General features: G+C 37.0%; 2 protein-coding genes across 2 annotated transcripts in view; one reads left to right on the top strand and one right to left on the bottom strand.

Moving 5' to 3' along the window:
• Nucleotides 1-23,018, bottom strand: part of LOC116163058 — an 87,933-nt gene that overhangs the window by 54,931 nt on the left and 9,984 nt on the right. The window contains exon 4 of the mRNA XM_031476898.1: nt 12,564-15,421. Coding sequence (XP_031332758.1) covers nt 12,564-15,421 — 2,858 coding nt within the window. The remainder of the gene's footprint in view (nt 1-12,563; nt 15,422-23,018) is intronic.
• Nucleotides 6,222-7,357, top strand: LOC116162692. The gene is made up of 2 exons (XM_031476368.1): nt 6,222-6,433; nt 6,490-7,357. Exons 1-2 carry the CDS (start codon nt 6,239-6,241, stop codon nt 7,078-7,080), a joined length of 786 nt encoding a protein of 261 aa, XP_031332228.1. The 5' UTR covers nt 6,222-6,238; the 3' UTR covers nt 7,081-7,357.

Genomic DNA, 23,018 nt, shown 5'->3' with positions numbered 1-23,018 from the left:
GCCATCTATTACCAGTAAATCGCCACGATTGCGGGGCGTAAAACTGTTTATGGGTACTGTTCCAGTTTCAGAAAAAAGTAAGGCAATTTCCAATAGAAGAATGAGCGTATAATCTTGAAGAGCTTAAATGTGCTTAATGTTAAATGTTTTGTTTATCATTTTTATTATCTTTGTTTATGTAAAAAAAAAAAATAATAATAATAATATTCAGGAGCATTCGGAAGCGTTCGAGAACTTTCGAGGCAGTTCTAAATTCGATTCGAAGTGAAGTATTAAGCGTATTATGTAAATTGTAGGTGATAAATAATGCTATTACAAAGTAAGTAAGACTGTTATTAAATGTATTGTTTCTACCCACGAGGAAACTGTAACGTTGTAACCACACGTGCATGGTTTTCTCATCAAACGTCTCATCGAAAGGAATTGGTTCTACAAACTATAACTTTCATCCGCGACTCCTTTTTAAGATGAGTGGGAGACGGGGAGAGGGGGTGGGGGTTAGAAATTTATTTTATCTTTCACAGTATTCTAATGAAATGTCTCAATGAAAGAATTATAGTTGCTACCGACCACTGTCCTCCTCGACTCTTTAACGTGATTCGTTCTAATATCTCTAGAGCGAAGTGTCGGAGGAGGGTAGCCACAAAGGGCGATTGGTACGTTTGGAAGAAATATGTATGTCCATAATTAGTGACGTCAAATCTTTAAGAGCGAATATCTTGAAAAGTGTCAGAAGATTTATTTAGTCTGTATATCTCGAAAATGGGGTGTCAACGGAAGGTACCTACAAAGGGAAAATGCAAGATTGCGGAGAATTTTTCTAAGGACTTGAATCTTCTTGCATTATACAGCGTATATTTTGAATTTATGTCAGGCGGTCTTTAAATGCTTATTACGTGAGAATCAGTTTTCTGGCGGAACCCAGCGGGTACAAATTCTAATGTTGTGGGTACAAATTGTCTTTAATTCATATGTTCCATTAATTCTGAGAATTTCCCTTTTTTAGTAAAAAATCTAAGTTGAGTACAAATTACTTTTTAATTCATGGTTTTTGATGCGACTAATAAAATTTCAATCGGAAAAAGTGGAGGTGCTAACTTGATGTCTAGTTACCGCCCCCACCTCAGAATCGGTTTTCCGGCGGAACCAAGCGGGCACAAACTTTAATTTTGTGGGTATAAATTAGTCTTTAATTTATACGTCCAATTTCTTTTTATTAATTTTTAGAATTGCCCTTTTTTAGTAAAAAATTGTTTAAATAATGTATAAATTGTTTAAACAATGAAAATCTAATTTGGGTACAAATTAGTCTTTAATTCATAGTTTTTTATGAGAGTAATAAAATTTGAATCGTGAAAAGTTGGGTTGCTATGATTTCAAATCGGGTTTCCAGCGGAACTAAGAGGGTACAAATTCTAACGTTGTGGGTACATATTAGTCTTTAATTTACACGTTCTATTTGTTTTAATCAATTCTGAGAAATGTCCTTTTTTAGTAACAAATTGTTTAAACAACGTATAAATTGTTTAAACAATGAAAATCTAACTTGGGTGTTTCTTATTAAGTTTGATTGTTAGACATAACTGATAGTCGGGTTAATTTATTAACTTTTTCCGAGGTTTCTTTTTATTTGTGAGAAGGAAGAGAATTTTTCCGAATAAAACGTGTTCATTTTAACCATTGTAAAATAATTGTATTTTTGTTAAAAATTGATTAGGTAGTTTAAATTAATTTATCTGGTAAGAATAACAGGCATTCGTGTTGAAATACCAGTGACGCCAAAAAAAAAGATGCATTTTGCCAGTATCGAGGTCGAATTCGCCGTTTACAAAATTTCGTTTCGTCGTATAGTGTTGCACAATTTTTGCCGGTGAAGTTATTTTGCCGTTGTCCAGCGACATCCATCGGTGACCGGGCATTAGGCCGCCAGACATTAGGACGCAGACAATAGGACGCCGTCATTGGGCCGCAGACATTATTAGGACGCAGACATTTAGACGCAGTGGGACGCAGACATTGGAACGCGGGTATTAGGACGCGGACATTACGACATTCTTTCTTTTCACATACATTTGGTGCCCCTCCTAAAATGTTCGTTTTTTTTATTGAAAGCATATCACGAAGAATAGAGTTAATGATTTCAATCTGTTCAGACACATTATGTCCTTAGAAAATGACTTCAATATCTACTGATATTCGTACAGACCCGGTTGTACCATGATAGTTCATACTCAGTTCACTCGACTCACCAAATTAAGAAATTTGATTGATTAGGATCTAATCCAGTCTCTTAATTATGTCAGTCATGTGAACTAAAGTTTCACACTGTCGTGTAACAACCGACCTCTAGAGATGCCATATTATACTAAAAAAAACAGCCTAGGCTTACATAGTTTTGTATCTGAATACATAAAGATTGTACATGCGTAACAAATTTCATGGAATTCTGGCACTTATTGTCGGGTCTAGAATTACCGTTGGAATTTTTTAGTCGAATTGATTTTGGGTTCGTACAGAAATAGACCTCCGTTACATTTTGCACAATATGCAGGTGGAACCAAAACGACGGTGTTGCGTAATATTTCAATTGTGCTTATGGTACTTTTGTGCTCAGGAGATTTTTTGACGTTTGGAAAATTGAAGTGCTTAGTTTAATTTTTGGATGATTAAAACGCGATTCATACTATACGTACCGACACCGTCACGTCACCATATCGGTAACGCAACGTAAAATATTCTCGTTGACAAATTTTGACGGTCCGGACGGTGACGTGATGGTGTAGTCTGAACATGTCTATAGCTTTCAATGTAATTGGGGTAAAAAATGACCCCCCCCCCCACTTTTTTACGGAAATATACGTTTTGAACCACCAGGAATCCGTATCAAACAAAATCTCGTCGATCGGTCTGTCGGTCTGTACTCTTATTTCCGACTAAATTGCTGACCCGATTGAAACCAAATTTGGTACACATATTCTTAAGACAAAAAAAGGGCAGAAACGCGCATGCGCCGGAGGTATCTGTGCTAGAGACAGCGATTTTTTTAAAATTTAATTTGTCGATACTTTGTAGTGAACTGTTATAGACTTATCAACTTTAAATTCATAACTGATAACAGAATTTAGAAATTGCAAAATTATCGAGTAAACATGAACAGGTACAACGTTAAGCTGAAACTGAAAGTACCATTCCCTAAAAAGCATCAGTTTAAATAGTACCTATGTATACTGAAATAGTGTTACAATGCGGCCCATTCTAATACGACTATCTTGTGGCACAAGAGAAAATCAGTCATTAACCAGAATATTTCATATAGACCTCATAGATCGCGAGATATCAGCCAAAAAGAGCGAAAACACGGTTTTTGGGGGATGGTGGGGTGGCTGGAGCCTTTAGCACAGGGTCTGGAGGGTGGGATTTTTAATATGTTGTTTCTGACACCTAACTGAACATATTCCACCATTTTTTTCTTTTCCACCTCAAAATGTCTAGTTTGCCAATTTTACAGTCTCTATCGCCTAGACTATGTGGCACAAGAGAAAATCAGTCATTAACAAGAATATTTCATTTAGAAATTATATTTCGAATTACATACACTGCTCTTGTATCCCCAATTCCCCAACACTAAACTTGGGATGGCGTCTATTATTATCGACAATGTAAACGTTCTTCGATATTTGAAAAAAATCGATGCACGATAATATGAATGTCGAGATGAATGTTTATGTAATAAAAATACAAATATATCGCGCACACGAAAAATGAGAACATGTTATCGAAGGGGCGGTTATATTAGAGAAGGATGTCATTTCCATTCAACCTCTTATAATATTAGGTAACTAAAGGTTGATTCTCACTATACATAACGTTTCACCATATCCTTTCCATAACCATTCCGTAAATTATTTTACCTATGAAATTTTTGAACCGAAAACCCGAGCGAAAACCTAATTATGCCTACACAAATACAAGTTTTCTATCTGTAGTTGCGTTTGTTGTGCGTGATCACAATATCCGAACGCCCCTTGAAACTGAAAAAAAAGCGTTCTGACCTCAACCTTCATGAAACATTCACACATACTCTCCTCCTTAAACTTTGCATTGCACGCAAAGCTCTCCTACACCTTTTTACAGGCCTTTTTATTATAAATTAATTTTTATTAAATTGTTTAATTTAATTCTTGATAATTCGTTAATATAGTGCATTCTATCCCATAACTACACAAATGTTACATATAGAACCAACTTTCTTGGGAGGTATAAAGGAATAAGTAGATGCATAAGTTCTTCATTTGAAGACTTTTTGCTTCTACTCCCCAACCCTCGGTTTAAATAAATATGTAGTTGCAATACCATTATTTTCAAGGTACAGGAGGATGAACGCTCAAAGAAATTTTTCAATTTGTCTGGTCTGGAAAAAATTGAAATCAGATGGTGTACAATGAAAAAGTATAGACAAACCCGAATGTAGCACACAACTGTTAACAATACTTGCCAAACGCAATAGTTGCATAACAACTGTTGCGTCATTGTTATTGAGATTTGCATTAAATTTTGAATATAATGAATTGACTCCCGTGCCTCTAATTATTGCCGCTGCAACGAGGGTGGGTACGCTGACCGACTTTTGAAAAACGTTCGCTGATGACTAAATAATAAAATTTAAGTCGCATATACTTTCTATGCGAAAGTATAAATATGTTTGAAGGTTTGAGAAACAGAGTTCAACGACCACATTAAGATTTTCATCTGCGATGATAATGAAATAGAAACTTAAAATCTTGTTTAGGATGTTCGCAGTTCCTTGTCATAAGATCAATTAGCTGGTCGAATGTTTTAAAATAAAATTAAACAAGGGAAAGTGTACGCACATGCGCGCATTTTTCGTATGTAGTAGCATCTTACAATTATTTTTTTCTCCAACCACCTGAATAAGACGCTATTTTGTTATACTTTTTGGTACACAAAATGGGCGATTTGGGGAGTCGTCAGTATCACCATGGTAACTGTCCAAAAAGTGGGTACTTTTCGGACTAGTCCGAAAAGTAATTTGACCTTGAAAACGAATGTTAACCAATCAAAAAATTACAAATAGTTGTCATTGACCTGTCATTCAGAACATGACTTGAGATGTCACTTTAAGAAAAACCGTAAACATGTCTATTTTTATATTAATCAGCACTTGCACACCAACTTGAAACTTGAAACTTGAAACTTTCAACAAAATCGAAATAAATGTCAATTTCCTATAGGAAGCGCTGTCAAGACTTGTTTAGACGTGCAAGATTTTATTGCAGGAATGACTTGCCTGAAAGTTTTCGACTTGCTGGGCTCAGCTCTTCTATTACCGTTTACATTATGAGTTATTGGGAAGTGCTCTCCGACACAAATTTGTGATAGTTTTACTATTGCCGCACTAGTGTTTCAAAGACCTGTTTTCACAATCAATTTACCTACAAAAACAATCGTGTTTCTGCACTTTCGTAGAAAAATAGCTATTTGTATAACAAGGGAGGAAAGTTAAAGATGCCCTCCCGCGTGTGAAGTTTAATGCCCGACGCGAAGCGGAGGGCAGTAATCACACAAGGGAGGGATATGTACTTTCCTCCAGAGTTATACATATGATTTTTTCTACTACCTCAACTTCAATTTAGCAAAGATTTCTACGGTAAGATGACCGCTTGCCATCTAGTTACACTAAAAAATTTAGGATGTATCCATGGTGAAGTTATGTTGCCATGGTAGCGGTATAAACAGTAGCTTGTGTACTGGTCGTTTCTGTAATTTTTCATCAGGAAATATGGAAATAGAAAGTGATTTAGAGGAAAATATTCCCTCAGACATTTTAGAAGAAGCTAATCAGGCATCGCTTGATCTACTGCCTGCAAAATCTAGGGACAGATACTGTTGTATTTTGTAGCAGTTACTAAGTTACGGTAGAGTTAGTAACGTGATAAATAATTTTGAATTTGAATTACATAAAAATATACTTACGTCGTTGTCAATTCTGTTAATTTGTGCGATAACATTTCCTGTTGAACCACCGCAGTGTATTATTCGAACCTCGGAGGCAACTGCACCGGGTAGGAGCAGTGGAACCCCGGACACAACAGATACGAAAAAGAATATACTTACTGCTTTCAAAAATTGGATGATGGGGAGAAAAGTCAAGAAAATTGCTGAAGAGGTAATCTTAGCATATTTTGCGCATCATTCGAAAACGCTTAAACCATCGACGATGTGGAGTAAATATTCAATGTTACGTACCACATTACTTATAAACGACAACGTTGACATTAAGTATGCAAAAGTCATAGCTTTGCTTATACGTCAAGGAAATGGGTATAAACCAATGAAAGCTAAAATTTTCTGTAGGAATGACCTAAACAGATTACTTTCGGAGGCGCCCGATGACTATTACTTGCAAATGAAGGTAATTATGAGATGATTTGAATTTGATACATTATGAACGCTATATTTTGTTCGTAGGTTGCTTTAATTATTGGACTTGCCGGAGCTTGCAGTTGCGATGAGCTAATTAAATTGACATTGCATGATATTCAGGATAATGGAGACATATTAGTTGTGAAAATACCCGATAGCAAAACAAAAATGCAAATAACATTTGTAATCACTAACGAAACCATTAATGGAACAAGTGTACATGGAATTTATAGAAAATATGTTTCATTACGCTCTGCTAAAACTGAACATACAAGATTTTTTGTTAATTACATAAAAGGGAAGTGCACTATCCAAGTCATAGGGAAAAATACAATTGCCAAAATACCATATAAAATTGCAAAGTACCTCGAGCTACCAGATGCAGAAGGTTACACTGGGCATAGTTTTCGGCGCACCTCCGCGTCTTTGTTGGTTGATGCTGGAGGAGATTTATTGAGTTTAAAGAGACACGGAGGATGGCGCTCTACCAACGTAGCCGAGGGCTATTTAGGAGAATCAATCGTAAAAAAAAGTAAAGTTTCTAACCAAATTACATGCGGAATGCTCTCCTCAAAAGTTTCTGGAGAACATCAAATGAACTCTACAAACATTGACAAGTACAGGTTTCAACGTTAATCAATCTTCCTCACCTTTTTCTGGTAACATTACTTTCAACAATGTTAGTAATTGCACCTTTAACTTCGGTTCTTCTACTAGCACTGAGAATAACAAGTACATATAAATAAAGTTAGTTGTAATTGAAGGGTATTTTGTTTAGTTATAAGCTTAGGTACGTTATATGGAGTTGAGGGAGGAAAAACATTTTTCCTCCCTTAGGGAGGAAAAGTGCAGCTTTCGACCCTAAAAACGGGGCGAGAAATGATATTTTCTAAAGAGGTAGTAGGAAAATAATTTTAACAAACACTTAAGAGATTTTTTCTGAGCTTTCTGATGATTTTAAAATCAAAATTTTATGACTTGTGGGTTTGGAGTCAATCGCATCAACTTTCTTATTTCTTACGGACAACATATTGGATTTTTAATAGGTACATATTAGACCGAGTATTAGGCACAAAACAAAACAAGAACAAAAGTACAGTTACAGTAGTACTTTACTGAAAAAAAAAATGAAATTAATAGCACTATATTATAAAATTTGCTGTGGTTAGCACAGATACCACCCGCACACCGGCGCATGCGCGTTCTACCTTCTTTTAGGTCTAACAATATGTGTACCCACAGAGTTGTAATAAGTAAATAGAGAGACAGTCTTGTAGCGAAAAATTGACTCCAATTGAACCTTGCACAGGCCGTTGGTGAGTGTGCGCAGTAATCGACAACAGAACCGGCTTCAAATTAAATGATCCTTAAAGCAGGTTCGGCTTGAGAATAATATGGTTTCTCATTGCAACAAAAATTGAAAAGAAATTCAATGTGTGGTGAATGATGTTGTTAACACTGTGTCTTGAATAAATAAGAAACATTACAATCGTTAAGAACTTTTAATACAGTAGACTACAATACAAAGCTGGTAAGGGGCTTACAACATCAGAATCGAGAAAAGATTTTTTGAGATTCTGGTATAAAGGAAATCGTATATTTGTCGTGCGATCGAGTTTAAAGATCTATTTATGCACTCAGTGAGTATAAAAATAAGCAATGAAAGAATAAAATAAGTTGAAATTTTATTTTGGTGCGGGACAAAATTTCAGGTGTGCAATGCCGAAAACACAGTTTGAATACGGGTAGCCACAAAGTCGACAAACTGCAAATGCCAATAACTCAAATATCTCAAAAATGGAGCATCGGCAGAGGGTATGTACAGTGGCACCACGCTCAGAAGGTCCCTGACATGGCGTGTCCGAGGACGTTGGAAATTTAGACTGTACATTCTCATGCAAAATTTGACTCTACTAAATATAAATGAGTGGGCCACGCGATATGAGTTGCATTACTTCAAGGGGAAACAGTAAAATTAATAATTTTATTTCTACAAAACGTAAACACATTTAAGATTGTTAGATGTTCATGTTCAACACAATTTACAATTCTGATGCACTTCTGCTGTGTAAATATGGACAGTTATTGAAACAATCACATTGAAATTAATAACACTGACATTGACTAAATTAACACACAACCTTTAACTTTTTTCATTCATTATCGTCACTTGACCGCTAATCATCATCGGAACTGCCGGTGTTCACAATAAATTGTAGATTGTCAATAAATTCATTTCTCGTAGGATTGTTATTTGCTTCTAACCAAGAACGTATCACTTCCTTACGATTATTCATTGTTGGTGGCTTATTTATTTGAACACCGACGAGGTGCGTGAGTTTGCTGGTAAATTGGGTATAAGCTGCTTCTCTAACCACTGCATAAAGTTGGTATGATTCATATCATCGTAATAATCCCCGGATTTACTGTGCGACATCCTCTACAAAACCAGAACGACTACCAGCATACTACGATGTACCTCTGACCAGCCCATTATAAACTTCCGGATACTTCATCTGATTGTTAGCATTTACTCACTCCGTACGATGGGTGAATATTGGTTTCGTCCAAGTATATAACGGGTTTCTTGTCACATTGAGGTTGTTCATTTTCTTTTAATCTACTTAAATAACGAGATGCCATACTACAATGTCACTTCTTTCCATTACCAACCTACGTTTGTCCCGACACTTCTTGTATCGAAAACCAAGTTTCAACAATTGCTTGCGAAGAGTTTTCCTTCCACCCATATATTTGATCTTTTCTTGCACTTTTCTAGGAGCATTTTAAAATAACCTTTATTTATGTACAGATCGTCGCCTACTAAACATTGAAATGGCGGTAAAGAGTATAATGTAATGGGCATGCTTAAATTATTACTCCAAAGCGTCTGTTTATTTACAAATGAATCTGAAGCATCTGAAAAGTTATTGCTGTTTTGTTTTGTGATTATGTAACTGAATGCACCCAAAAATCGTGCTGATTCCCTTTCACGCACTGCGCATGAGTCCCAACGGCTCCGCCATTAAAAGTCGGCCACTGTAGTTGGAGTTATTTTTCCACGCGCAGGTCGTATGTACTGCCTCTCTATTTACTTATATACAACTCTGTGTGTGTACCAAATTTGGTTCCAATCGGTTCAACCAGCCGTGTACGTTTAGCCGTTAATGAGAATTTAACACACTTGCGCATGCGCTATTCTCCCCGAAAGCTTTTCAGCTCTTCCTTTTATATCTAAGAATATGTGTACCAAATTTGGTTACAATAACAGTACACTACAGACAGACCGACATCATCAAAATGTTGTTGGATTCGGAATCCTGGTGCTTCAAAACGTGTATTTCCGAAAAAAAGTAGGGGGGGGGTCATTTTTTACCCCAATGCAATACCTCTCTTACTAACGTGCGGGTGATAAAAATTACAGTGCGTGAGGCAAATTCGAGGGCAAATTGTAACATTAAACTGTTTCTGTATAATTTTTCTACTCAAAACTGTAACAAATTACCAACCATAATGTTATTGATTACTACGTTGCATGTAGCGTAGGTTAAAACAATGTAATTATTTCGAAAGAATAAAAATTCCTCTTACGTGATGGTTTTGTCTGCCTGTGCGTCTGTTCCTCGTCTAACTCAAGAACGAAAAGACACAGGGATGTCAAATCTTCGCCAATCGATTTCTACGAGTACAAGAATCAGTGTTACTGACTATGAGCCGGATGAAAAGTCTGGTTTACCAATACGAGCTGAGTAACAAAAAAATTCCCCTACTGAATCGTATGTGATTCTTCGTATATTCATCACTTTATGTGCATCTATTCCATAACAAGTTAAAAACGTGGTCACTCGCGACCGACGAAAGCGCATTTTCCCCGCACAAAATCATTAATTGTTCGGGAAGGAAGTGGCTAATCCAAAAAGTCTTTTGTCGTTCTGGCCTCGAGGCTGTGCCACACCGTATAAGAAACCACAACGAAAAAGCTTAAAGTGGAGGACTAGTAATGGTAAAGACGGACAAAGTGCGGACAATAGCGTTCGTTTTCCTTTTGGAAAATGCGCTAAAAAGCGCCGAACCGAAATATGTAAGTGACATGACAATATTGGTCGGTAGCTATCCATTTTATACGACTCAAAACGGGGTGATATTGACTAAGTGGATTGATTATCAATCCACTTAGACAATATTGGTCTTCGGTTAATTTAATCTCTATAGTCTATACAATATGGTAACTTCATGGACATTGAGGTAACTGAATAAGGTTATAAAAGGTTTACCTACTTTTGCTTTGTCACCGAACAGGGAACAGCGATGTGACAGAAAAAGGTGGCCGTGTTCTGCTTTTATTGTGAGCTTTCAACATTTTCTAAAATGGATTAAGCGATTTCTCAAATCCCAGGTAGGGGCCCGGGCCCCTCCTTGCCCCTTAGTAGCGGCGCCCATGTTTTGTACCTATGTACTTCATTACAGACAGAATCAGTACTTAATGACTACCTTTACGATGGATTTCGATTTAGATCAGCTGAACGATGCTACACATTATAAGCCATTTAAAAATGCGTGCGATTTACTCGTTGGCAATAAATATAAAGTGCCGAATCTTGATACCATTTCGACAAAGTATGGCGATCGGGTGATGGTTGAAACGGACTCACATGTGTTTTACCTGAGAGGTACTACAACTTTTTTAAGTGTGCCTCACGAATGGCGGCTTTCAACGAGAAGTTGAGAAGAACGGAGCAGTTTAGGTGTAGCATGCAAAACAACAAATTTAAAGTTTGTTTAAACTGTTGTATTGTGTATTATGAATGCATGACAATAAAATCTATAAAACTTGATCATTTGTATGTTAGTTATTTGCACAATAGAAGTCCCCTACGCGTTGAATATGAGTAGCGTTGGGTATGAACTTCCAGGCCCCAGGGTATCAAGCGTCCTCGCCCGGAAAAATCTAAGCTCTGAAACGTTGAATTGTTTAGTATTTGTAGATAAAAGACAACCAAAACATCTAAGAGGAACCGGAATACTGCAAGTAAAAATCATCAATGTGTTGTTTTGTCCTGGATCTATGAACAAGTAAGTAAGCACATACCATAACACCATACGTAATTTGCTACTTAACAGGAAACTAATAATCCAAGGAAATAATAGAGCGCGGTTATATTACTCATTACTGTTAATTAATTCGTGTATGGATTTTAAATAAAACATGATGCATGAACCTGTACGTAATAAAAAATCGCACGGCAATCAGAATCACATTACGTCACAACTTTTTTCGAATTTGAACTTTTATGCCTTGCGGCCAGTTGAAAACATATTTATAGAATTTGGCAGGGTTCAAACAAATTAAACGTGTAAAATGATCTGTAGGGGAAATGCTGCCCCGCATAAAACTAAACCAGCTGTTTGTACTAAACGTTGAAATTGTTCCATATTGGCCTTTGGTAATTACACTAGGTACAACCCTTAATACTAGATACGAATATTAAACATGACATTGACCCAGTCCCTCGTTCAAACATTCTCTAGCTTTTCACCAATACATTAAAAATCCTATTGTAGAATTCCGAAATGAAAATTTCGTCGATGGGTAGAGAACCGGATTGCTGTAACATCTCGTTTTTCAAACGTGAGCTGCACCTTAAATTTTTCTTTCGGCCATGATTACATACTTACAACGTTTAAATACTTTCAAATGCAAGTTGGGTGCAAGCGTCATAAATAATTTATAAAATTCAAAAGCATGACGGAAACCGTAGGTAGCCGACATTGATTTGTTCACGCTAGTTGATTTACACGTACAATTGGAGAGAGCATTGTGAATGTTCTTTTCAATCATTATCAATTATCACGGTCGCTTATGGAAGAATGTACCTCAGCAGGTACATTGCGAGTATTGATCAGTCAAAGTGGGTTAAGAGTAAAGTACGAAATTACGTATTCTTGAAATGTATGTAGGTGATTATGCTGCGACGTACATAGACATCGGTTACATAAATAAGGTGATGGACTTAATTTAATTCTGGTTGGAATGTTTCGTAATGTTAACGGTTTTAAATATTATAATCACGGTGTGTGTGAATGTTTAGAGTGTAAGAAAATTACAATAACCCACTTACCTCGACGACTTTAAGGTTTTGCTTGTCCAGAAGGAATTCCATGGACTTGTGTGGCCTAGTGGGGTGTGGTGGGGCTGCGAGGCTGCGTGGTGGCGCCTCGGCCCCCAGGTTCATCAAACTTCTCGTCTTCACATGGGTACCACTTGTAATAACTGTCACCTCCGTATCGAGGTCCGTCTCGATCAGCCCCATGGGCTCCATGGACCGGGGGAACACGTCCCCGGAATCAATAGTCCGGTGTTCGGAACGAACGAGTTGCGCAAATGTTTCGCCCGTACGCGGTTTCACGCTTGCGCCAACTACCCTCGGCGGCGCTTTCGGTAGGGGTGGTTTGGCACTTATGCAGGTAACGTCCTCCGGTCTTGTTAATAATGCGGTTTCCGACACTTGTTGATCGTCGTCTTTAGTTAACAGTTTTTCGGGTCCTTTTAATGGTATATAAATATAATCCTCTTTGGTGGCGATCCGCTGCGTATTCGTCATCGCTACCGGCGCGGACTTCTTTTTACCTTTGCCGTTGTCATCGAAACTTTTGCGAGATGAGAAGCGAAAACTAGCGAGCCGAGAAAAAAAACCGCTTAATTTTTTCGATTTTTTAGGTTTTGAATCGCATGTCGTAATTTTATCCATTGCTGTTACCGCCGCCTGCTTCGGAAGCAGCAGATTTGTTTGTGGCGTGACAATATTCGTGCCACTGCCGCTTGTAGACACGTGACTACTAGCGGGGGTGGGAGGCATTGACTCGTAAACATCTCCCAAATAAGAATGTCTGTAAGTTATGCCATCACCGTCTACGTAATTAACCAACACGCAACCGTACTCATTTCTTCCCGTCGTTTCACTACTACGTCTGTTAGTGCTTCCGTTCAATGTTGTCTTAATATCCGGCTGACTTACGGTACGATTCCTAGGGGGCGTGTAATGCAATTCGGCGTTGGTTTGAAAACTATTCGTAGCCAATTCGGTGTATTTCAATTCTGGTTGACTTCTAGACACTTCGGCGGTTACAAGAACTCGAGGGTGAGGTCTAATAATTGGTGGCGTTGGAGATTTTTGTTTAACGTCCTCGCATTCGGGAGTGCTCGACAGACTGTAACTGGAGTCCTTCTCACTGGTGGTCTCGCTATCGTGCCAATTTACTTCCGCCACAATTGGGCAAAAGTGCACCCCTTTGGAGCCCGTTGATCCACTGAACGATTTTGCATTTACTAAAGTCTTGTCGTCATCAGATAAGCCACTTGTACTACTGTTACTGTGGTTAACCAAAGAGCTTTTACGCTTAAAACTTTGTGTAGAGCAACTCGCTATGACATCAAAATGAGCGTTTTCGTTTTTATGCTTGGCAATGGATAAATTTGGGGTGCTAATAACATTTCGTGCATGTGCCGATATAGGTGTCGAGACAAAAAAATCGAGGTTATTACTACTGTTGTGAAAGCTTGGTATACTCGTTTCGGAGACCGTTTTAAAAATCTGCTTGTCGAAATCCACAATTGTACTCTTTTTAATATTTTCCATGTAACAAGAGTTGTATTCATCGTCACTAATGTCGACCCTATTACTCATCGCCTCTAAGTAGCTGCCCTCTCTTCCAAATGTACTGATCTCAATATCCGACCCCGTAGAAATACTACTCGTATATTCCTTTTGTACATCAGCAACATTATTCATTTTCAACTTCCCCTCGTCTAACAACTCCATTTTGAAGTCTGCGCTGTTCAACGAACTCTCGATAAAAATACTTTCTTGATTGGCAAAGTCGGCAATATCACAGTTTTTTGCCGCAATCGAAGGAATAAAATAATTCACGTTCCACTCTTTGTTATTCGACTGTAATTCACTGGCTAAATTAAGATCTTTAGGTACACTAGACGCACAGACGCCACTATCAAAAAACTGATTTTGAAAATCATCTAAACTTTGCAATGCTTCAACAGGCAAGACGGTACTTCCACTTCGATCTTGCAGTAGGTTCGGTTCACTCGCCGACGCCGTATTATATTTAGAAGTTCTAACGTCGCATTCCGTTCTCTTTTCTATATTTATCCCAAAGTCCGATCTTTGAATTATGCTGAAATCCCATTTCGAACACTTATTATATACGAATCGCTCAATTAGGGGATTGGTTGTGCACAACACGTCATACTTATCCAATATAGTAAGATCCTGATAACTTGAACCAAATTTCATCGACACATTCTCGAGTTTGTGATGAGAATCGCAGGTATCAAACCTCGAATCGCCTTCGAACTCGAAATCGCTTTTCCCCCCCTCGCTTTGTGTTTTTAAATTTGGAATACTACTCGATTTTTGTTTAGCAAAGTTGCAAAAGTGATCACTGTATCCACTATCCTCACTCAAGTTCTCTATAGAAATCTTATCCCCCGTACTCTTATGAAGAGCTTCTAAACTTCTCGATGTTTTCAAACACCCACTTGATTTATAATACTCCTCTAAAGAGCGATCGTTCGGAGACTCACTCGACTCTGAGCTACTCGAATTAATCTTATTATGCAAATATGAATCTCGAAATAAGCTGTATTTTGGTCTGACCACGTCGATTTTCAGCGATTTGTAATAATCCGATTCTTTCTCGTCGTCGCCGTCTAAACTATCCGGACTCAAATCGCTTTTTCTGCGTATCTCTAACGAATCGAAGCTAAATGCAGAAAGAATGCTAGGAGAACTACTACTGATATCTTGACACTGGCGTTCTAAACTTTCGAACTGTAGAAGACTGCTGGAACGACTTAAGGATTGATTCGATTCGTCGTCACTAATGCCCAGTAGATTGGCGTCTTGACGTCGACGTTTCATCGGCCAAGGTATTTCTCTTTCTAATTCGGCGTCAACATCTTCTAAAAGAAAACGGAGCATTAGTTAATTTGAATCAATAGTCGTAAAAATATAAGAACTTGTCGCAAAAACCGTCAAGCTCCCGACAACCATATTCCAGAAACGAACCATATTCTCGAAGAAGACATGAGCAACACAACAAAATAATAACAAATTGCAACTCCGACAAGGGCAACGTTGGGCAGACTGAAATCTCGACAATATTGTTTAAAGCAGGCATGGGCAACCTTTTTTCCAAGGGGCCAAAATAAAATTTTTCATATGCGCCACGGGCCAATGTTGAAAACCCAAATAAAAAGTATGTTTAACGAAATCTTTTTGGTGTTGACTCATTTTTTGCTTTCGTAAAAATCATTAAAAACAGAACATAAGTACTCTTGAAAATTGACACGATTTTGTATACAAAGTTTACCAGATGTGGATAAAAAATCCCTATATTCAGCTTGTATCCAAATTTTCATTTATGCTCTTAAGATTTGTTGCAATATATGGCTTAAAAATGTTGCTGAATCCCAAAACATGTGTCGTTTTATTGCCCCACCCGGTATATATCGCGACGAAAATTCTGGAAAATACCTGGTGATATCTGTGAAAAAAGAAATGCATCTTCAAAGAGGCGTTCAAACGCCTTAGAAGCTTCGGATTGGGTCCACTAGATGCTGCGGTGTAACATAATCATAATTAATTAATTAATTCGAATTTTTAATCTAACTTGGCGGGCCGTATGAAGTATTAACTATGAATTATGTTAGCGGGCCGGACAAAACTTATCGGCGGGCCGGATTAGGCCCGCGGGCCGTGGGTTGCCCATGCCTGGTTTAAAGAACCTAACCTATCCGTTCGCCTGGACAGCCGTTTTGTTTTACACGCACGTTTTCTTAAGAAAAGAATTGTTATATGTATAAGACAGAGTTTTTATCTGGACTTTGTAATGTTTGACGTCCTAGAAGTGCGCTGATCAGGAAGTCCCATTTTGTTAATTGTCAAGGGTTTGGCATTTGATGTTACACCTACGCATTGTGTTAAACAATTCAATATGTTAAGCACGATATAACAAACTTTCGTCTATACTTGCCAATGTCCAGTTAGAACTGTAGCAGTGCCACTGGGAGTGACGGAACGGCCAAATTACGAAGAAGATCCAAGTCCAGGTGATCCTTATGTAATAATGTCTATTTTTTGTAAACTTTTCGCTATTCTTGTTTTTGTCATTTTAGTGTAACGGCAGTGTATAAAATAGTTATTTATATGACAAGAGTGCGAAGGTCAACTTCGCGCATTGACACTGAAGGCATTTTGACGAGGCGAAGCCGAGCTCATTAATGCAAATCCAAATGTGACAGTTTCGATGTGATTTATTAAGTGTTTCGTTTATTTGAGAGAGGTACAGGTAATTGTTTGAGATAACGTGACTATTTTAATCTTTAAAAAAACTTGTATTATTAGGTAGAATTTAATCCCAGAGCAGAATGTTTTTAACGTTTATGCAACAAGAGTCCCCAAACTTTCTGCAATTACCATGAGACGTGGTGCCACGTGATAGCCTATACAGGGTGGTGCCTAGCGCAACGCAGCATAGGGATTTCAATGGTAATTTTTTTATAGTCAATATCAATTACTAGCTCCCCTAATTATTTTAGAGCAAAAGTCTAAAGACGTTTATTTTAGAGAAAAAAATACTGCATCTGTTCATATACTTTTAGTTATAATTTTCCATTTTTCAAAACCGTAGAAATCGACAAAATAAAAAATTACATTTTTATAAATCAGTGATGCTTTGGAATCTTTTAACAAACTACAAGCGCATCGCATCTAAGTTATCGTTATTTGACGTCGAACGATTTTCATATTTAATTCTGTTACAACTATCCGATGCAAGAAAAAGCGGCAATTGGGTAATGTTTTTTTAGAGAATGTATGCTGCATCTGCATCAGATACTATTTGTTTATCATTTTCCGGAATCAGAGTACCTACATATAATCGAAGAAAAAAACTGATTTGAAGAAGATTTGTTCTTAAACTTATATTCGGATTTTCCGCTACTGCAGCCAAAAGGTTGAATGTATTGTCGTTTTCCTGATGGTTTTGACGGACATTTTGAACGTTATTGCACTTGCAGTGCTTTAACTAATTTATAAACAAGTATAAATTTAATATACGTCAAAGGCAAATAATGAAACGTGATCGCTGTTTTTTTAGGTAATTCCAAGGCATATTTGATTTATTGCAAAATGAACCTTTTTATTTTGTAGATTTCTACGGTTTTGAAAAACGGAAAATTATAACTAAAAGTATGAACAGATGCAGTATTTTTTTCTCTAAAAAAAACATATTTAGACTTTTGCTCTAAAATAATTAGGGGAGCTAGTAATTGACTATAAAGAAATTACCATTGAAATCCCTATGCTGCGTCGCGCTAGGCAACCACCCGGTATACGGGAACGTCAGAATAATATGTACCAAAATGAGTTTGAGATTTTTTAGACTCACTTTCACGGAACAAATAAGACGCTCTTCAGAGGTGGCCATGTTCGCCAATGCACAGAAAAAGCATTTGGGTGAATCCATTTGAAATCACAATATAAATATCATTTGTTGTTCAACATTTTTTTTATTTTTCTGATTTTGATTTCATGGGTTCCCTATAAGTAGGCAAATTACCATTTGAAAAATGTTACAAGCCATAGTTTTGTCTGTCAGCAAAAAAAATTCTCATTGGGAACAAGATTAAGAGCATTATCTCAATGCCCAAGATATGAATTTGATGCAGTATTGTTAACTATGAAATGTAGTTTGTAAGATTAAAATAAATGGTCGTTAAAAAACTGATTGTAATTGATTCGTTTTTTTTAAAGTGAACATAGGCATAATTGCATTGTACGTTCACTTTTAAGAAACACTCACTGTGTAAGCAAAGTGTCCTACTGTTATGAATTTTTGCCTTTAAGACTTTGATGTAGATCGCAATTAAAAAAAATAACAGATATAGTTCGGGAAATAGAGACTGAAAATGGACCATTTCCTGCAAAACGAGAAGTAGTTCCAATTTTTGTGCATGTCATGGAAGAATATCTGGTGGTTTCTACCACCTTTAGTTAACTAAAATTAGCAAATGGCGATAGAATGAACTAGTACCCATCTGAGTTTCAGCATTTGGTTTAACTAAAGTTTGTAATTTTTTTTATTGAACGAGATATGGTGGATATACTTACCTATATGATTTTTTTTAGAATTTATTTAACGTTGAATTAATATCTTCATTGGCAAATCTCTAATGATATCGACTAATAAGCAAAATAATAACGAAATACATTTAATTATTATAGGTTTTATTGATATTAAAAACACAATTATCGCGACATTTCACTATACACTTATTAAGGTATACGCAAACCTACGCGGTCGCGGTAGCGGACGCGGTAGCGGTGGCGAACGTGAGGCCGCACACTAGGGCGTTCAATCCGCGAGATCACATGTTTTTTTACGCACACTACCAATTGATTGAAATATGGTATTTGGAGTACGGGATAGATTTGTTTCTTTTTTTAATGCCTAACAATGTACTAAAACTATAAACAAATACACTTATCTTCACCAGGTTTGTCCAGTATCATGGCCAATTCATCCCATACCTTATCTTTCTTTTTTATATTTTTATACTCCTTACATGTAACGTCGTATAAAATTGGATTTCCTCTCACTAACTCAATTATAGTTGTTCTGTTCTGTCATTTTTTTTTCTGTCGAGACATGCGGCGCAAACTGGCGGGCCAACTGTGAGTGCAGCTGTCGCCCGCCACCGCTCTAGATCGCCGCGTTTGTTCGCTGCACTGATCTCCACCGTCACCGCACCGCTTGAACGCTTCAGTATGCGATGCCTATATAAAGTGTGTGCATTCTATTGCCCGCCACCGCCACAGCGACCTCGACCGCGTAGGTTTGCGTAAACCTTTAAACTCAACGTACAGACGTCTTAAACTAGTAATTATTAAGCTTTGTGACAGAACCGGTTAAACAAAAATGACAAATCAACATATGTCAAGAACAACAATACCCTTGCCAACTTGACAAGCAGTGAAATTAATTTAAAATGTCAGATTGGATTGATAATTTTTATCCAAATTATGGTGTGAAATTTTCTTACCGAATACCACGCAAGCTTAAATTATTCCTGGAAATTTTCTTTCGGGCACGAATATTTTGATAATTATTTTATAATATATAATTATATAATTTTCAAAATATGCGTGCCCTCAAAAAAATTAACCGGAAATAATTTTTCGTACTTCCGAGACTAAAGTGACAACTTCACTCCATTATGACAAGTACTGAAGTGTCACTTTTTGTCCCGCCGGGATTAAATTTGGACGAAAATCCCGGAAGGATGAAATTACTAACAAGGCAATTTCAGTAGGTTGTTCCACATTTTGTATGCGTTCTACTTCTTAAACGCATCGTACTGCTGCTCATATAGTTTTTTTGGATTTCGGTGGTATCAATTCTTTACCTACTTTGGCTACTCTTTTATCAATATCAAATACACCTTTGTCATCCACGACCAAACTTATGACACTAGCAATGACAGTTTCCAAATTATTTTTGTTACCACAGCGTAGGGTTTGGTGTACCAACGCAACGTTCCTATGGTAACTTGTTTTTTGAAAGAACGCGTTCTCTAACTCCATACATATGTGTTTCAGTTTCGGAAGTACGAAAAGTATCGTATATACCTTGCGACTGAAGTAGTGGTCTTAATCCCTCAGGTAAATTATGGCCATCCCCATAAACTTTACCTTCGGGATTAAAAGTACTACTTCAGTCCCGCGGTATATAATATACTATAAGCTCTTGTGATATTATAAGTGAAAATCCCGGAAGGATGATATTACTAACAAGGCAATTTCAGTAGGTTGTTCCACAATTTGTATGCGGCACTACTTCTTAAACGCATCGTACTGCTGCTCATAGGTATAGTTTTTTGGATTTCGGTGGTATCAATTCTTTAGCCACTTTGGCTGCTTTTTATCAAAATGAAATACACCTTCGTCACCCACGACCAAAATTATGACACTAGCAATGACACTTTCCAAATTATTTTTGTTACCATAGCATAGGGTTTGTAAGGGGTTTGTCGTACCAACGCAACGTTCCTATCGGGAGCCCGTAACACATTTAATGTGTATCATCGGTGCGTTCTGATCAGTGTGAGAATCACCGAATTTCAACCTTCCACTACACGGAAGTGACTTCGCCGAAAAAAGATCGTGGACCAAAGGGTGGGGCCCAGCCACCCCCGCGTACTTTTGTCGTGAGGGTGTATAGTATGCATGTATCATTAATGCGCCTTTGGAATTTTTATAGCAAGTCAATAAAACGCCAAATATCAAAGAGTACATATTGCCGAATAATTTAAATGGATCTGTAGGGTGTAGACAACAGCTGTTGTAAATTGTCGAGTAAATGCTTATATCTCATAATAGTCATAATAATTAGTGCGCGTTCGGCATGCATAGCGTTTTACAGATGTTGATTATAGTAACCAATTTGTTAATTTTCACCGCAAAATAATGGATATAAGTTATTCCAAAAAATGTATTAAATACTTATAGCTATAGCGCAGGGTGACGCTTGTGTGGCGGCTATGTGTGAGTAGCAGGGACGGACTGGCCGAAGAAGGCGGCGCGGGCTGCAGGAAAAACCGGCGCCAAATTATATTAGGTCAGGGGCAAAAACGAAAGACCTTTTCAAATATTTCTAAAAAGGATAACAATTAAAATTAAATGACATCAATTATGCCCAAATGTAATGCCCATGAGCCCATGCATTTATAATTACAAGTAGAGTAGGTAAAAGGTAAAAATATACGAACATACTTACCGCAACTAAGTTTTCAACTGAAGCTGAACTTAGGTAAATAAAAATAGGTACACAAAAACCGCTACCGCTGGGCGCTCTTCGCTATCACATCAATAATTGAAATTCTGGGGCGATCTTAACTTTCATAGGTTTTGAATGAAAATATTGTGGAGTTAAATTTGATTTCAATTGAAATGAAATGAATAATATTTTCCCTATACTATCAAAAAAATAGTGCGTCAAATAAATTTCCGATATTTGAATATGAATCGAAAATGATGACTGAATAAGTTTTGTTTTTATATTCTGTCATGATTTTGTACAGCCCGTAATATATTTGAAGAATAGAAAACCATATAAACATGCATTTAATAAAATTGTTGCCCGTAGTGTCAATAGATGTGAAAACCAGATTGATGATGGTAATTTCAATTCAAACATTATGAAATTTTAAATTTTAATAGTAAAAGTTCTAAGTTTTCACTTTTATCGGCAGTCCCTATGACTGCCAATTTTTTTTCAAATTAACTTGGCCATTTTTGATTTTAACGAAAAACCGTAGGGACAAAAGTTGTATAAAAGTCTGTCCGCTACAAGTTAGGTCCTTACAATTTTTTTTTAGGATCAATATTTTTTGAATTGAACTCTAAAAAAGGGGCCGAACTCAAATAATTGAATTACCTCGTTTATTATCAACTTTACAGCAAAAATGAACATAACCTAACTTGTAAAGAATCAAATTCTAAACCATTTGTTTAACTACCTTTTTTCTCCAAATATTGATATTTTGTGAATTAAACTCACAAAAAGGGTTAAATCCTATATTTTCTGTACTAAACAGTACAGGGGCGAAGGGGGACACCCTTGGCAATATTAATATTCGGCGATAACGGTTTTTTGTTCGGCACACTGTAATTGATAGATGCATATGTGATATGCAATTTTTTTCAACTTATAACCTAACAAAATCGGAGTTACATTTCGTTAAATTTGAAAATTATTTATAGATTCTTTTTTTCGCTATTACATACAACAGATCCAATCCTTTTGTTCGGGAGTGAGATTAATCCGTCAATTATACTATTATTCATCATCAAACACCATCGCCGAACGCACACTATAATGATGTTTTGGTTCACAATTGGATTTTATGGTTTACGACGGTCAATACCCAATTTATTTGTTCGGCATTTACTTTTAACACATACATTTTATCTAATAAATAATATAAAATCAATGCCGAACATGGATCTATGATACATGCATACTATACACCCTCACCAGATATAAGTAAGCTGTGCCCTCACGACAAAAGTATGCGGGGGTGGCTGGGCCCCAGCCCGACCAAAATATTCGGCGATCATATTATCTCGAGTTTTCGTAAATAACTACATGATTCGACAGATTGCCGAACATGCAGCAATGATAATTTTTTATTGATTAATACTTTACAATAAAAAAAATGGCCACCTCGCGAATAGTCCACCCTATACTTTCGGCAATGCCGTCCGTCTAACTTTTTTTTCAATTAACAATCATTCTAAATCCCGGTTTTTTAAAACAACATCACCTGCGCGGCTCCCACCCTTTGGTCCACGATCTTTTTTCGGCGAAGTCACTTCCGTGTAGTGGAAGGTTGAAATTCGGTGATTCTCACACTGATCAGAACGCATCGATGATACACATTAAATGTGTTACGGGCTCCCGGTCTATATGGTAACTTGTTAAGCAGCGTTTTTTTG

Source organism: Photinus pyralis, unplaced genomic scaffold (assembly GCF_008802855.1).
Source record: "Photinus pyralis isolate 1611_PpyrPB1 unplaced genomic scaffold, Ppyr1.3 Ppyr1.4_LG2, whole genome shotgun sequence".
Lineage (NCBI taxonomy): Eukaryota > Metazoa > Arthropoda > Insecta > Coleoptera > Lampyridae > Photinus > Photinus pyralis.
Note: the sequence above shows the minus strand (reverse complement) of the source record. Positions and strands in the feature narration are given on the sequence as shown.

Coding starts and splice junctions, on each gene's coding strand:
- LOC116162692 (XM_031476368.1), top strand. CDS start 6,239: ATGTGGAGTAAATATTCAATGTTACGTACCACATTACTTATAAACGAC. Junction 6,434..6,489: donor ACTATTACTTGCAAATGAAG/GTAATTATGAGA, acceptor TTTTGTTCGTAG/GTTGCTTTAATTATTGGACT.